The sequence below is a fragment of the Salvelinus sp. IW2-2015 genome, linkage group LG4q.1:29 (genome assembly GCF_002910315.2).
Source record: "Salvelinus sp. IW2-2015 linkage group LG4q.1:29, ASM291031v2, whole genome shotgun sequence".
In the NCBI taxonomy this organism is placed as follows: Eukaryota; Metazoa; Chordata; class Actinopteri; order Salmoniformes; family Salmonidae; genus Salvelinus; species Salvelinus sp. IW2-2015.
In genome coordinates, this window is record NC_036842.1 from 60630151 (window position 1) to 60643281 (window position 13131).

General features: G+C 41.3%; 1 protein-coding gene across 1 annotated transcript; it reads left to right on the forward strand.

Annotated features, from left to right (window-relative positions):
- Nucleotides 1-4991: 4991 nt before the first annotated feature.
- On the forward strand, nt 4992-12567 carry LOC111962274 (lysosomal phospholipase A and acyltransferase). Its single transcript, XM_023985237.2, has 6 exons — nt 4992-5265; nt 6221-6377; nt 7236-7354; nt 7479-7577; nt 11158-11382; nt 11535-12567. Exons 1-6 carry the CDS (start codon nt 5115-5117, stop codon nt 12044-12046), a joined length of 1263 nt encoding a protein of 420 aa, XP_023841005.1. The 5' UTR covers nt 4992-5114; the 3' UTR covers nt 12047-12567.
- Nucleotides 12568-13131: the final 564 nt, after the last annotated feature.

Sequence of the window (13131 nt, forward strand, 5' to 3'; positions counted from 1 at the left end):
ATAATTAATCCATTTTGAATTCAGGCTGTAACGCAACAATGTGGAATAAGTCAAGGGGAACTTTCTGAAGGCACTGTGTGTTACTATCCACTCAGACCCCAGTCTCACACTTCTTGTTAGAGGTTTTTGAGCATATTACTCCAGTGCCAGTCTCGCTACACTGGCCTTTTAAGGCTAGGGCTGATTTCAAGGTTTTACTGTTTACCTACAAAGCATTGCATGGACTTTCTCCTTCTTATCTCTTTGATTTGGTCCTACTGTACATAATGTATCTACATGTACGCTATGATCACAATACGCAGGCCTCCTTTTTGTCCCTATAATTTCAAAGGAAACAGCTGGAGGCAGGGCTTTCTCCTATAGAGCTCCTATTTTATGGAATGGTGTGCCGATCCATGTGAGAGAAGCAGACTCGGTCTCATCCTTTAAGTCTTTACTGAAGATGTATCTCTTCAGTAGGTCCTATGATTGAGTGGCTCAGGGGTGCAAAGGTGAAGGACATGGCACTTGCAAGAGGGGCCACCCTTTCTGTCTCTGCCTGGCCGGCTCCCCACTCTCTCCTGGGACTCTCTGCCTCTGACCCTATTACGGAGGCTGAGTCACTGGCCTGCAGGCGCTCTCCCATGCCGTTCCTATGAGGGCACATCAGATCATGCCAGGCTTTGTTCACTATACTCGACTACCTTGGGTGGGTTGAGTCACTGACGTAATCTTCCTGTCCTGTTTTGCGCCCCCTAGGGGTAGTGGGGTGTGGGAGATCTTCCTCGGTTATACTCAACCTTGTCTCATGGTAGTAAGTTAGTGGTCTGTTGATTTCCCTTGAGTGGTGTGGGGGCTGTGCTTTGCCAAAGATGGGGGTTGCTTATCATGCCTGATTTGCACTGTCCGGGAGTAATTTTGGAAGGGGCCACAGTGTTGGCCAATCCCCCTGTCCCCAGTGTCTATGTTGCAGTAGATAGCTTATGTGTTGGGGGATATGGTCAGTCTGTCCTATCTGGTATACTGTGTGATCTTAGCATGCTCTCTCTCTCTCTCTCTCTCTCTCTCTTCTCTCTCTCTCTCTTCTCTCTCTCTCTCTCTCTCTCTCTCTCTCTTTCTCTCTCTCTCTCTCTCTCTCTCTTCTCTCTCTCTCTTCTTCTCTTCTCCCTCTCTTGTCTTTCTCTCTCTCTCTTCTCTTTCTCTTCTCTCTCCTCTCTCTCTCTCCTCTTCTCTTCTTCTTCTCTCTTCTCTCCTCTCTCTCTCTTCTTCTCTCTCTCTCTCTCTCTCTCTCTTTCTCTCTCTCTCTCTCTCTCTCTTCTCTCTCTCTCTCTCTCCTCTCTCTCTCTCTTCTCTTCTCTCTCTCTTGTCTCTCTCTTTGTGGTGGTGTGTGTGTGGTTGTTAACTTGTTGTACCATTTCTCAACGTTCAGAGATAAAACTGTCTGCAAAGGTTTCTACCTCGCACCAAATGTGGTTCCCCTGTAAGGAGATGCAGAAGTAGACTGTTTTCCTAAGAGTGTACAACAATAATTCACTCTCATTTGACATTCAGTTCTTGTGTTGTGTTGTGATGAGTTCAGTGTGTTGCTTCAATTATGTAATTTGTCATAGCTGGTCAAATGTTTTGTTAAATGAAATTGAATATTTAAATCCAGTTTCTAGTGGTATATTTGTCTTTCTTTTCAAAGTTTCTAATGTGATGATAAATGTGTCCCATGATTTAACTGGCGGGAATAGACCCATCTTTGTTGATGCCAATGAACATCCTGATTTATCAAAACAATTATTGAAGGATGACTGTTTTGATAAAGTGCAAGTGTTACGAAGGGGGGGGTTCAACTGCGAGTGCTAGATCACGAAAGGAGGGGGTGCGGGGAGGGGGGATTATTTAAGATCATTTTTGAAGAGGTAGGGTTTCAGATGTTTTTTCAGAAGATGGGCAGGGACTCTGCTGTCCTAGATTAAGGGGAATGCTGGTACCACCATTGGGGTGCCAGGACAGAGAAAAGAGTTCCGGAGGAGCGGGGTGACATGGGAGAATTTGGTAAGGCTGAATACCAGGCAGGCTGCGGCCTTCTGGATAAGTTGCAGGTGTTTGATGGCACAAGCAGGGAGCCCAGCCAACAGCGAGTTGCAATAGTCCAGACGGGAGATGACAAGTGCTGCTTCCTGTATGAGGCAGGGTCGTACTCTACGGATGTTGTAGAGCATGAACTTGCAGGAGCGAGTCACTGCTTTGATGTTTGCATAGAACGACAGGGTGTTGTCCACGGTCACGCCAAGGTTCTTTGCACTCTGGCAGGGGGACACCATGGATTTGTCAACTGTGATGGAGAGCTGGCAGGCCTTCGTCTTGTTAAGGTTGAGCTTGAGGTGTTGGGCCGACATCCAAGCTGAGATATCAGCCAGGCATGCAGAGATGTGTGTCGCCACCTGGATTTCAGAAGGGGGGAAGGAGAAAAATAGTTGAGTGTCATCCACATAGCAATGTTAGGAGAGACCATGTGTGGATATGACAGAGCTGATTGAGAGAAGAGGATAGGGCCTAGAACCGAGCCCTGGGGGACACCAGTAGTGAGAGTAGTTGGTGCAGACACAGATCCTCTCCACGTCACCTGGTAGGAGTGCCCTGCAGGGTAGGATGCAATTCAAGAGTGTCCAGAGCCTGAGGCACCCAGCCCAGAGCCTGAGGCGCCCAGCCCTAAGAGGGTGGAGAGGAGGATCTGATGGTTCACGGTGTCAAAGGCAGCAGACAGATCTAGGATGATGAGAACAGAGGAGAGAAAGTCAGCTAAGGCAGTGCGGAGAGTCTCCGTGACACAAAGGACAACAGTCTCGGTTGAGTGACCCATCTTGAAGCCTGACTGGTTAGGGTCAAGAAGATCGTTCTGAGAGAGATAGCGAGAGAGTTGGTCAGAGACAGCACGGTCAAATGTTTTGGACAGAAAATAAAGAAGGGATACCGGCCTGTAGTTTTTGACTTCAGAGGGGTCGAGTGTTGGTTTCTTGAGGAGGGGAGCGACTCTGGACATTTTGATGTCAGAGGGGATTGGCAAAAAGTGGTTGACAAAAAATAAATACAAAAAAAAGAATAGGAATCATTTTATGAGAAAAGTAAAAGTTGTGCAACCTGCCTCTCTATATAAGGAATAATGGACAGTTGAAATGAGGTTGCTTAGTCACGTGGTTGAAGAGCTATTACATTTTCAAATATTGACATACAATTGTGTAAGTGCTTTATGGGAAAACCAAATGGTGTGTAATGTGTATCCCTACCCTGTGAACAATACAACGTTGGTTTAAGGTGCCTAGATCATGTGATCTAGTAGCTATTGAAATTCTAAGTCAGGAATTTAACTTATAAATTAAGGTAAGGGGAAAACCTTTTTTTTCTTCAAAAAACCAAAGGGTGTGCAAAGTGTGTCCCTACCCTCTGAACATTCCTAAGTTGGTTTAAGGTATCTAGGTCATGTGATCAAGGAGCTATTGAATTTGAAGTATTTTTTTGTAAATATACATATATTTAAAACATGTAGGAATCATTTTATGAGAAAACTAAAGGGTGTGCAACATGTCTCTCTATATAAGGAATAATGGACAGTTGAAATTAGATTGGTAAATCACATGGTTGAAAAGCTACGGAAATTCTCAATTTGTTTATATTTATATAAAATCTTGTAAGCACTTTATAGGACAACCAAAGGGTGTACAATGTGTTTCCGTAGCCTGTGAACAATACAAACTTGGTTTAAGGTGCCTAGGTCATGTGATGAAGTAGCTATTGCAATTCTAAGTAAAACATGTAATTAATAAATTAAGGTAAAGGAAAATGTAAATTAAAATCAGAAAACCAAAGAGGGTGTCCCTACCCACTGAACATTCCAAAGTTGGTTTGAGGTGTCTAGGTAATGTGATCAAGGAGCTGTTGAAATGTAATTGATTTTTATATATATATATTTTAAATGTAGGAATACTTTTATGAGAAAACTAAAGGGTATGCAACATGCCTCTCTGTATGAGGGATAATGGACAGCTGAAATGAAGTTGGTGGACAGAGAAAATGGGTTTCCAGGAGGTGGAGGAGAGGTACCTATGACGGACTGGTCCAATAATGCATTTGTTATTGGACTGCATTTCTTTGGACAAGGAGGTATATTGGGCAATCCATTTGTACTATCAAGGGCTGTGAAGAAAGCAGTGGTAAAGGTGGATTCAATCAAGGTGACTAGAAGAAGCCTTGTTTTGGTTAATTGTGTTGATGAAGAATAGAAGAAGCGTGCACTGGATCTGGCTAAATTGCCCACATCAGAAGTAACCTGTGTTGATCTTCGGAGCAGGGCGCCTGCCAAAGGAGTTATAGCTGGAGTCTCGTTAGATATAATGTAGATGACGAGTACCTTATTCAGAAAGTGGTCAGTACACGTCTCCTGACCCGTAAATGTAAGGAAGGAGAAAAGCTACTATTGTTGTTTAGGGAGATTCTACATGTGAACATGTGAAGCTTGGCTATGTGAGGTATGCTGTGAGAGTATTTGTGTCCAAACCACTACAGTGTGGGAATTGTAAAATATATGGTCATGTGTCAAATGTTTGGAGATGGGAGAAATATGGTATTGAAGAATCTTTGAATGGAAAATGTCCTGCCCTCACAGGATTCTTCTGAGCCTATGTAGGGACCTGATTATAATTTCTTATTTTTTTGTTTCAGAAAAGCAGGTTGATTTTGTTTAGTAAAAAAATAGTTTAATAGTTTGTATGATATTTTCAAAAAAATGCATCCACATTATTTTCATTTTTGGGATCCTTATTATCCACTAGCACAGTAGGTGGCATAATCCACATTCAATTGTTGCAAACAGTATTATATCATAGAAGAAGAAGAAATTAGGTTGCTAAGTCACTTGGCGTAAGAGCTCTTGAAATGTGAATATTGTGATCATGCACTTTGTTGAAGATCCCTAACTAGTTGCATTGACGGGGTGTCAGGCTGCCTACACCATTGCCATGTGATTATGACACTCGGGTCAGAATCGGGAAAATAAGACCTGTGCAATGTTATAAAACCTTTGTCCTTCACAAAAGAGTCTCAAATCTCAAGACACCTTTTCCAGGGTGGGGAACTAGTGTTGTGAGTGAATGGGAGAAATGGTACCCCGTGGGTTGACTAGCCCAGCGCTCTTCCAGCTGTGTTTGTTGTTGATTTTGGTACCATACATCAAAGGCAGAACATTTGAGAAATGTCTCCCGGGCAATACATGTCGATCAGAAAAACCTCCAGTAGTCCTAAGTAAGTGGTCACTGTTTATCCTTGATGTATAACGTTAGCTAGCTAGCTCTTCTATTTTCAACTGTTCATTATTGTGAAACAGATTGTCAGACAGCTAACAAGGCTAGTTAGGATAAACTCGTGCGTCCAAAAAAAAGAAACTCATACATCATGTTTCTCAATCTTTTATTTTTTAGATGTTCCCGAGTTGAATCGTGTATTCTTTCTTTACATAAAGGGGGTAAAACTAGCTAATATACAAATCAACTAAACTGTTGTTGGTCGATGCATGCTTAATAAGGCTACATTGTTATCTCCAACTTTACAATGTAGCATCTGTCTCCAATTGTTTCAAATGGAACTTAATTTGACTTGGACGTTTTGTTTCCCATGCGCTACAATGCATCTACAGCGACCGGTCTATCTAGCTGCTGTTACTTTGTAACAGAAATGTAACCACATTGTAGTAATTCTGTTTTCTGTCATTGGAAACAGAAAATGATCAGTCCTATCATCTTTTTAATTATATTCAGTTATACCGTTAATTATAGCAGCCTATACATTTGTATGTTTCAACAAAGGTTGTCTCACTGCCTTGTCTAGAGTATGGCAAGTTACAACATTTAACGGTACCCTAGCAGTATTTGTAAGTCTACATGCATATGATAGCAGTCAGTAAAGTTTGCCCTAGGTCAGTGCTTCTCAAACTCTGTGCACGTTTCGGTTTTTGCCCTAGTACTGCACAGCTGATGCAAATCATCAAGCTTTGATTATTTTAATCAAATAGTTCCAGAAATAGGGTTTAATGAGGGGGGCTGGTAGGAAAAGATGGGGGGGTTACACTCAGTGGTTTTTCTAGTACACTGGGCTAATAAATGGTAACTGATCACCTTTATCACACTCTTAATTGATAATGTTTTTGATTGGCCATCCAGTCTTTGATTGGCCATCCTCATCATATTGTCTTGTCCCACAGTTCCTGGGGACCTGGGGAACCAGCTGGAGGCCAAGCTGGACAAGCCCAGCGTGGTTCACTACATCTGTTACAAAAAGACTGACGTCTACTTCACATTATGGCTCAACCTGGAACTGCTGGTGCCGGTGGCCATTGACTGCTGGATTGACAACATGAGGTTAGTGCTTAGTGTTGCGTGAGGTGGAAAATAGGGTGATTGGTGCAAGGAGGGGTTGGGGGTATCTGATTTAATATGAGCTCTGTATAAAGCTACTGTCAGCATCTCTACTGGCAACTTGATATTAATAATAAAGTAATTGTAATACTTTTACGTAGCTGGCTGGGTAGGCATGAGAGAGAGGGATCTGTTTTTCTAGAGAAAGATGTTTTTCTGTAGCCTAGGTTGAATAGGTTATCTTCTGACCATTGAATAAACTGACCTTTGAATCCCCTTTGTAATCAATATGTTTTCAACAATTAGTTGGTCTCAGAGCGTATAGTTCATTTAATAGTGAAGCCATAGTTTACAACCAGTTGGTTCTCTCTTTTCTCCCCAATTAGAACTAGTTCCTCTTGAAATGCAGAAATTATACTGAAAAATCATTCAGATGGGTCGCTAACCAAGTAACTACATGTCATTGTGCTGTGGCTTTATTCCAGGAACAACTAATGAATTAAGGGAAGAAGTGAAAGTTTCCAATTCTATCCCATATCATCTTCACAATACTTATATTGTAAACTGTAATGTCATTGTAATTAAAGGTAGACTCACCTAAATGACTGCAATGAGCAGCACTGCAGATATTGAGATGAGTGAGATGCAACACTTTGCTCACAGTATCTGTGCAAGGGTTTGCTTCATGCTATTACAGCACACTAGCCACGGGACCAAAAACAGCAGAGAAGTTGAGCCTTGCCTGTCAACGCTCTTAGTAGTTTTGGAAATTGACCCACTATGCTGTTTTTCTGCATCCACATCATATCGCCGAGTCTATCTTGAACTTTTCTAATATTCTGGGATGTCTGTCTGCATTAGACTGATTTATAACCGTACAACAAGGCAGACAGAAGCACCTCCGGGGGTAGATGTCAGAGTGCCTGGCTTTGGAAAGACCTTCCCTCTGGAATACATTGACCCTAGCAAGGGCGATGTTGGTGAGTGGACCCATCACCCTAGTGTGCCTAAAGTATCTATTCAACAGTCTCCCCAATAGTGTGCGAGTATGTCGGTTTTTGCTTGTGTGTGGGTTTAACTAAGCTACTATTGTTTTTGTGGCAGGTATGTATTTCTTCACCATAGTGCAGGCACTGGTGGATTGGGGATACACCAGAGATGACGATGTTCGAGGAGCTCCGTATGATTGGCGTAAAGCTCCAAGTAAATCAGTCTTTTCATTCTCTTACACACATTTTAATGTAGATGCATGTCTGTCAAAGAATAATTTGTGGTCTGATGAACAGAGCTTGGTCTTTGGATGGATTGTATGTCCTTGCAAGGAGCTAGCAATGTTATTGACACCCCCTAGAACTCTCAAACTCAACTCTGGACCTCGAAGCCAGTTCCACTGCTTTTTTTCTTTCTTCATTGGTCAGGGACTCATTTAGACCTGGGACAACAGGTGGGTGCAATTCATTATCAGGTAGAACAGAGAACCAGCAGGCTCTGGATCTTGTAGGGTATAGGGATAGCCCCTTTTTCAATTTTTGCCTAAAATGACATACCCAAATCTAACTGCCTGTAGCTCAGGCCCTAAAGCAAGGATGTGCATATTCTTGGTACCATTTGAAAGGAAACACTTTGAAGTTTGTGGCAATGTGAATTGAATGTAGGAGACTACATGACATTTAGTGTGAAGTCACCCAGGTACATTTGGGCAAATTGTGAAGGAGACATTTACATTCACATTAAATTTTTCTGCAAGAATATCATCAAATACTTGGACTTTGATTTAGCTTTTCCAGTATTAGTAGCCATATTATAAGTTCAACATTTGCAAAACACACAGTTTTAATAAATTCATAACTCTCCATATTCTTAATTTGTCCAAAAGTTAAAGGCTTGCTGTCGCACAAGGTTAGCAGCTACATTTTGCAACAGACACAGGGCTTCCAGATACCCCCGTAAAGCCCAGCTCATTGGCTATCTAGCTAACTTTGTTTGACCCCGATTGGTGCTAATTTGACAAAGTTACAGTCGATCAAATGAAGACCACCCGCGTCATCGGCGTGCCATGAAGGCGTCGCTCTGACCAAATTTGGTGTCCTATAGCATATACTACACCCCTAATGATATAGTGAAGTCTGGTTACATTCTAGGATCTCTGAGGAACAAACATGATTTATTTGACTGGTTGAAACAACGTTTAGGGTTAGATTTTCACAGATTCCTTTCTTTGCAAATTGAACGAGTGGAAATACAAAATCGATCGTGCATGCTATATGGACCTTTTAAGGATATGAAAAAGGATTGTATCTAACAAAACGACACTTCATGTGATCTCTGGGACCGTTTGGATGATACATCAGAGCAAGATTTCAGAATGTAAGTACACATTTCACCTTTAGAGGTGAATTTATGAAACCTATCGCAGTGAAAAGTGTTTTGTTGTTAGGAGCTCTCAAACAATAGCATGGTATTTTTTCGCAGTATTAGTTACTGTAAATTGGACAGTGCAGTTATATTAACAAAAATGTAAGCTTTCAGCCGATATAAGATTAAATGTACAATATCAAACAAGATAATATAAATCATAAGACAGTTAAGTATATTCTTCTGTATATCAAATTATATATACATGAACTTAATTTCCTTTAGACTCAGACATTAGTTAGAATCTAAATATTGCACCGACATTTGTTGTTTCTCTAAAATCTGCTACTGTGACAAGGCGCTGCATGATTTACAACTGTCCCATTGACGGGACGCCTATCCCTAAGAAGTTTTAAGAGTTAAATACCCATGCCCTACACTAGAATCTAAGGGCCCGGGGCTGGGTTTCTACTAAGCTAACATATGGAATTGTTTTAAGATGGTCATACTAAGGATCATTTAGCTATTTGATTTGGAATTTTAGGACCCCTGTAGGAATAAAAAATATATATTTTACACACTCTACCGTTCAAAAGTGTGGGGTCACTTAGAAATGTCAATAGTTTTTTTTTTTAAAGAAAAGCATTTTTTGTCCAATAAAAAATCTAATTGATCAGAAATACAGTGTAGACATTGTTGTAAATGACTATTGTAGCTGGAAAATGTTTTTTATGGAATATCTACATTGGCGTACAGAGGCCCATCAGCAACCATGTTGCTGTGACACATTGTTCCACTGTTCCAATGACACATTGTGTTAGCTAATCCAAGTATATCATTTTAAAGGTTAATTGATCATTAGAAAACCCTACCTTGTCACAACTCACCTGATTGGCTCAAACACATTAAGTTAAGAAATTCCACAAATTAACTTAACAAAGCATACCTGTTCATTGAAATGCATTCCAATTAACTGGTTGAGAGAATACCAATAGTGTGCAAAGCTGTCGAAGGCCAAAGGGTGGCTACTTTGAAGAATATAAATTATATTTTGATTTGTTTAACACTTTTTTGGGGGGGGATTACTACATGATTCCATATGTTATTTCATAGTTTTCACTATTCTACCATGTAGAAAATAATACAAATAAAGAAACCCTTTTAATGAGTAGGTGTCCAAACTTTTGACTGGTACATATTTTTGGGAATGTGGAAATGCCTTATTCACTTCCATAAAAATGGTTTGGTCCGGTACATTACAGCACTTGTAGGGGTTGTAGAGCAAAACGGAGAACATCGTGTTTGTGAGTCATCTTGCCATAAGAGGGGTCATATTAGTTTGTATCCCAAACTGTTCGGACACTACAGATGTTTTTCGGGATGTCACCTGGTCTGACAAACACCGCTGTAGCTCTTCCATCGCAGATGCGTTAGGCTGACATCTGTAGCTTAAAACAGACAGATTTTTTTTTTTTTATATTACGCTAATTAGATTTTCGACTATAGGTTGATAGTGTTCGTTGTCAAGTTGTTTTTAGCCTTCTATTGTGAGATGTATTACCTAACTTCGGTCCAGTCATTATGAGTGACATTTAAGGGGAAAAATGGGTGTTAAGACCATAATTATGGTGTATTGAATATATACTGAACTAAAATATAAATGCAACAATTTTCCCATGACTTTACTGAGTTACAGTTCATATAAGGAAATCAGTCAATCTATGGATTTAACATGACTGGGCAGGGGCACAGCCATTTCGGAGCAAGGCCTACCCACTGGGGAGCCAGGCCCAGCCAATCAGAATTTTTCCCTACAAAAAGGCTTTATTACAGACAGAAATACTCTTCAGTTTCATCAGCTGTCCATGTGGCTAGTCTCAGACGATCCCACAGGTAAAGAAGCCAGATGTGGAGGTCCTGGGCTGGCTTGGTTACGTGGTCTGCGGTTGTTTGGCCGGTTGGACATATTGCAAAATTCTCTAAAACAACGTTGGCGGGGACTTATGGTAGAGAAATTAACATTAAATTCTCTGGCAACAGCTCTGGTGGACATTCCTGCAGTCATCATGCCAATTGCACACTCCCTCAACTTGAGATTTTAGTGGCCTTTTATTGTCCCCAGCAGAAGGTGCACCTGTGTAATGATCATGCTGTTTAATCAGTTTCTTGTTATGCCACACCTGTCAGGTGGATGGATTATCTTGACAAAGGATAAATGCTCACTAAAAGGGATGTAAACAAATTTGAGAGAAATAAGCTCTTTGTGCATATGGAACATTTCTGTGATCTTTTATTTCAGGTCATGAAACATGGAACCAACACTTTACATGTTGCGTTTTATATTTTTGTTCTGTATATATTAGTATAACTATTTATTCTCAGTAGTTTGGAATGATCAGTCTCGTGCATGTTTCCCCGTTTGTAACAGATGAGAACAAAGCCTACTTTTTGAGACTGCAACATATGATTGAGGAGATGGCCGTGAAGGCTAGGGGTCCGGTTGTCCTGATGGCCCACAGCATGGGGAACATGTACACCCTGTATTTCCTGAACCATCAGCCCCAGGCCTGGAAAGATCGCTACATCAAGACCTTTGTGTCCCTGGGTGCACCTTGGGCTGGTGTGGCTAAAACCCTGAGAGTTGTGGCTTCTGGTAAGCATTTGCATATGCTTTTCTGCATGAATTACATGGGTGTCAGAACCACAATAGTAAAGTTACCGTGGGCTGCATACTATTTGTAATGTTTAGCAACCATGTATTTTATATCTACACTATTGCATTGGTTTATGTCTCTTTCCTTGCAGGTGATAATAACCATATCCCAGTCATCAGTTCACTAAAGATCCGCTCACAGCAGCGCACTGCAGTCTCAACCACATGGCTGTTACCATACGCACATTCCTGGCCTGCTGACAAGGTGCTAGTCCAAACAACCACCACCAACTACACAGTGAAGGACTACCAACGCTTCTTCAAGGATATCGACTTTGAAGATGGCTGGGAGATGCGTCAAGACACTGAACCACTGGTCAATGCACTGGAGCCCCCTGGGGTAGCCATACACTGTCTTTATGGCAGCGGAGTGCCCACAGCGGAGAGTTTTCTCTACACCAACTCTACTGATACAGACCCCACTCTGATTCTCGGAGATGGGGATGGGACGGTCAACCTGCTGAGTGCCACCCAGTGCAAGCGTTGGATAGGCCACCAGACTCAGCCTGTCCATATGCTTGAACTGGAGGGGAATGAGCATGTGGCCATGTTGCTCAACTTTACCACAGTAAAGTACATCAAGACTGTGCTCTTGGGCCCTTGAGTGACCTTAACTACTGCCCCTCGGCTTGCTGTCTTAAGTGACAAATTCACAAAGATGAAGAACGGGGATAGTACAAAGAGAACTGATAGGCATTTGGACACATGACGGTCTCAGAGCCTGAGGAGGAATTGATGACAGCACTGAAAATGTTTTATTTTATTTTAAATTATCCCCTCAGACGATTGCTGTTTTTCCAAATTTTTACTATGTTAATTGATCATATTTGTAAAGGTCTTTCCCAATTAACTCAGATTACCAGGTTGTTTCCTGTTGTGCTGAACCAAAAACAGTTTACTAGGTGAATTAGCAGTATGTCCAATATTGAGCTGTGATGAATGAATGAATAAAATCAGGGTCTTGTCGAGGCTGGATTGCTTACAGGACAGGGAGACGTGGTCTGATCAGCTTGATTGTAACTATGCCATTGCGCTATGGTTGGACTTGAACAATATATTGCTGGAACTATCATGATCTGTGTGTTGTGACGATTAAGTAAAATATAATGTTAAACATTGCATTAAGCCGGCCTTCTGTTTGAGCTCTTATTAAAGTAAGGGGTGACACTATTAGCCTCATCATAGGTTCCTCTTCCCTAGTCTCTTCTCACATCTGCTGTGGAGCGTGCCTGCAGAGTGCCTAGTCTGGCAAAAACAAACTACCTCTTCCCCTTGGTCTTAACACGTCTACTTTCATGGATCAAACAGGATCTACCATATGAACATGCAACACTTAAATCAGGGTTTCTGTACTCATCGCGTCTGGATTGTAATTTTTGGATTATTCCATCTCTTATATAAAAGGTTAATGGGTCTATCCTACTAGTTCACATCAAGTCGAGCTCTTTTTAAAGAATGGATTAAGGGCTATAAAGATTAATGGAACAGATTAAAGCTTTAGTTGACAACGGTTTCATAGGTCACATTTTACCTTGGTCAATAAGATAATTTGAAATACTCTTAATCTCGGGTCAGTGTCTTGTCATACAGGAACTGTAGCAGTAATGCTTGAACACGTTATCAAAACAAGCCTCACGTATGAAGCTGTGTGCAATCTTCAAAGGAAGTTGCTTGATAAATATCGCATCA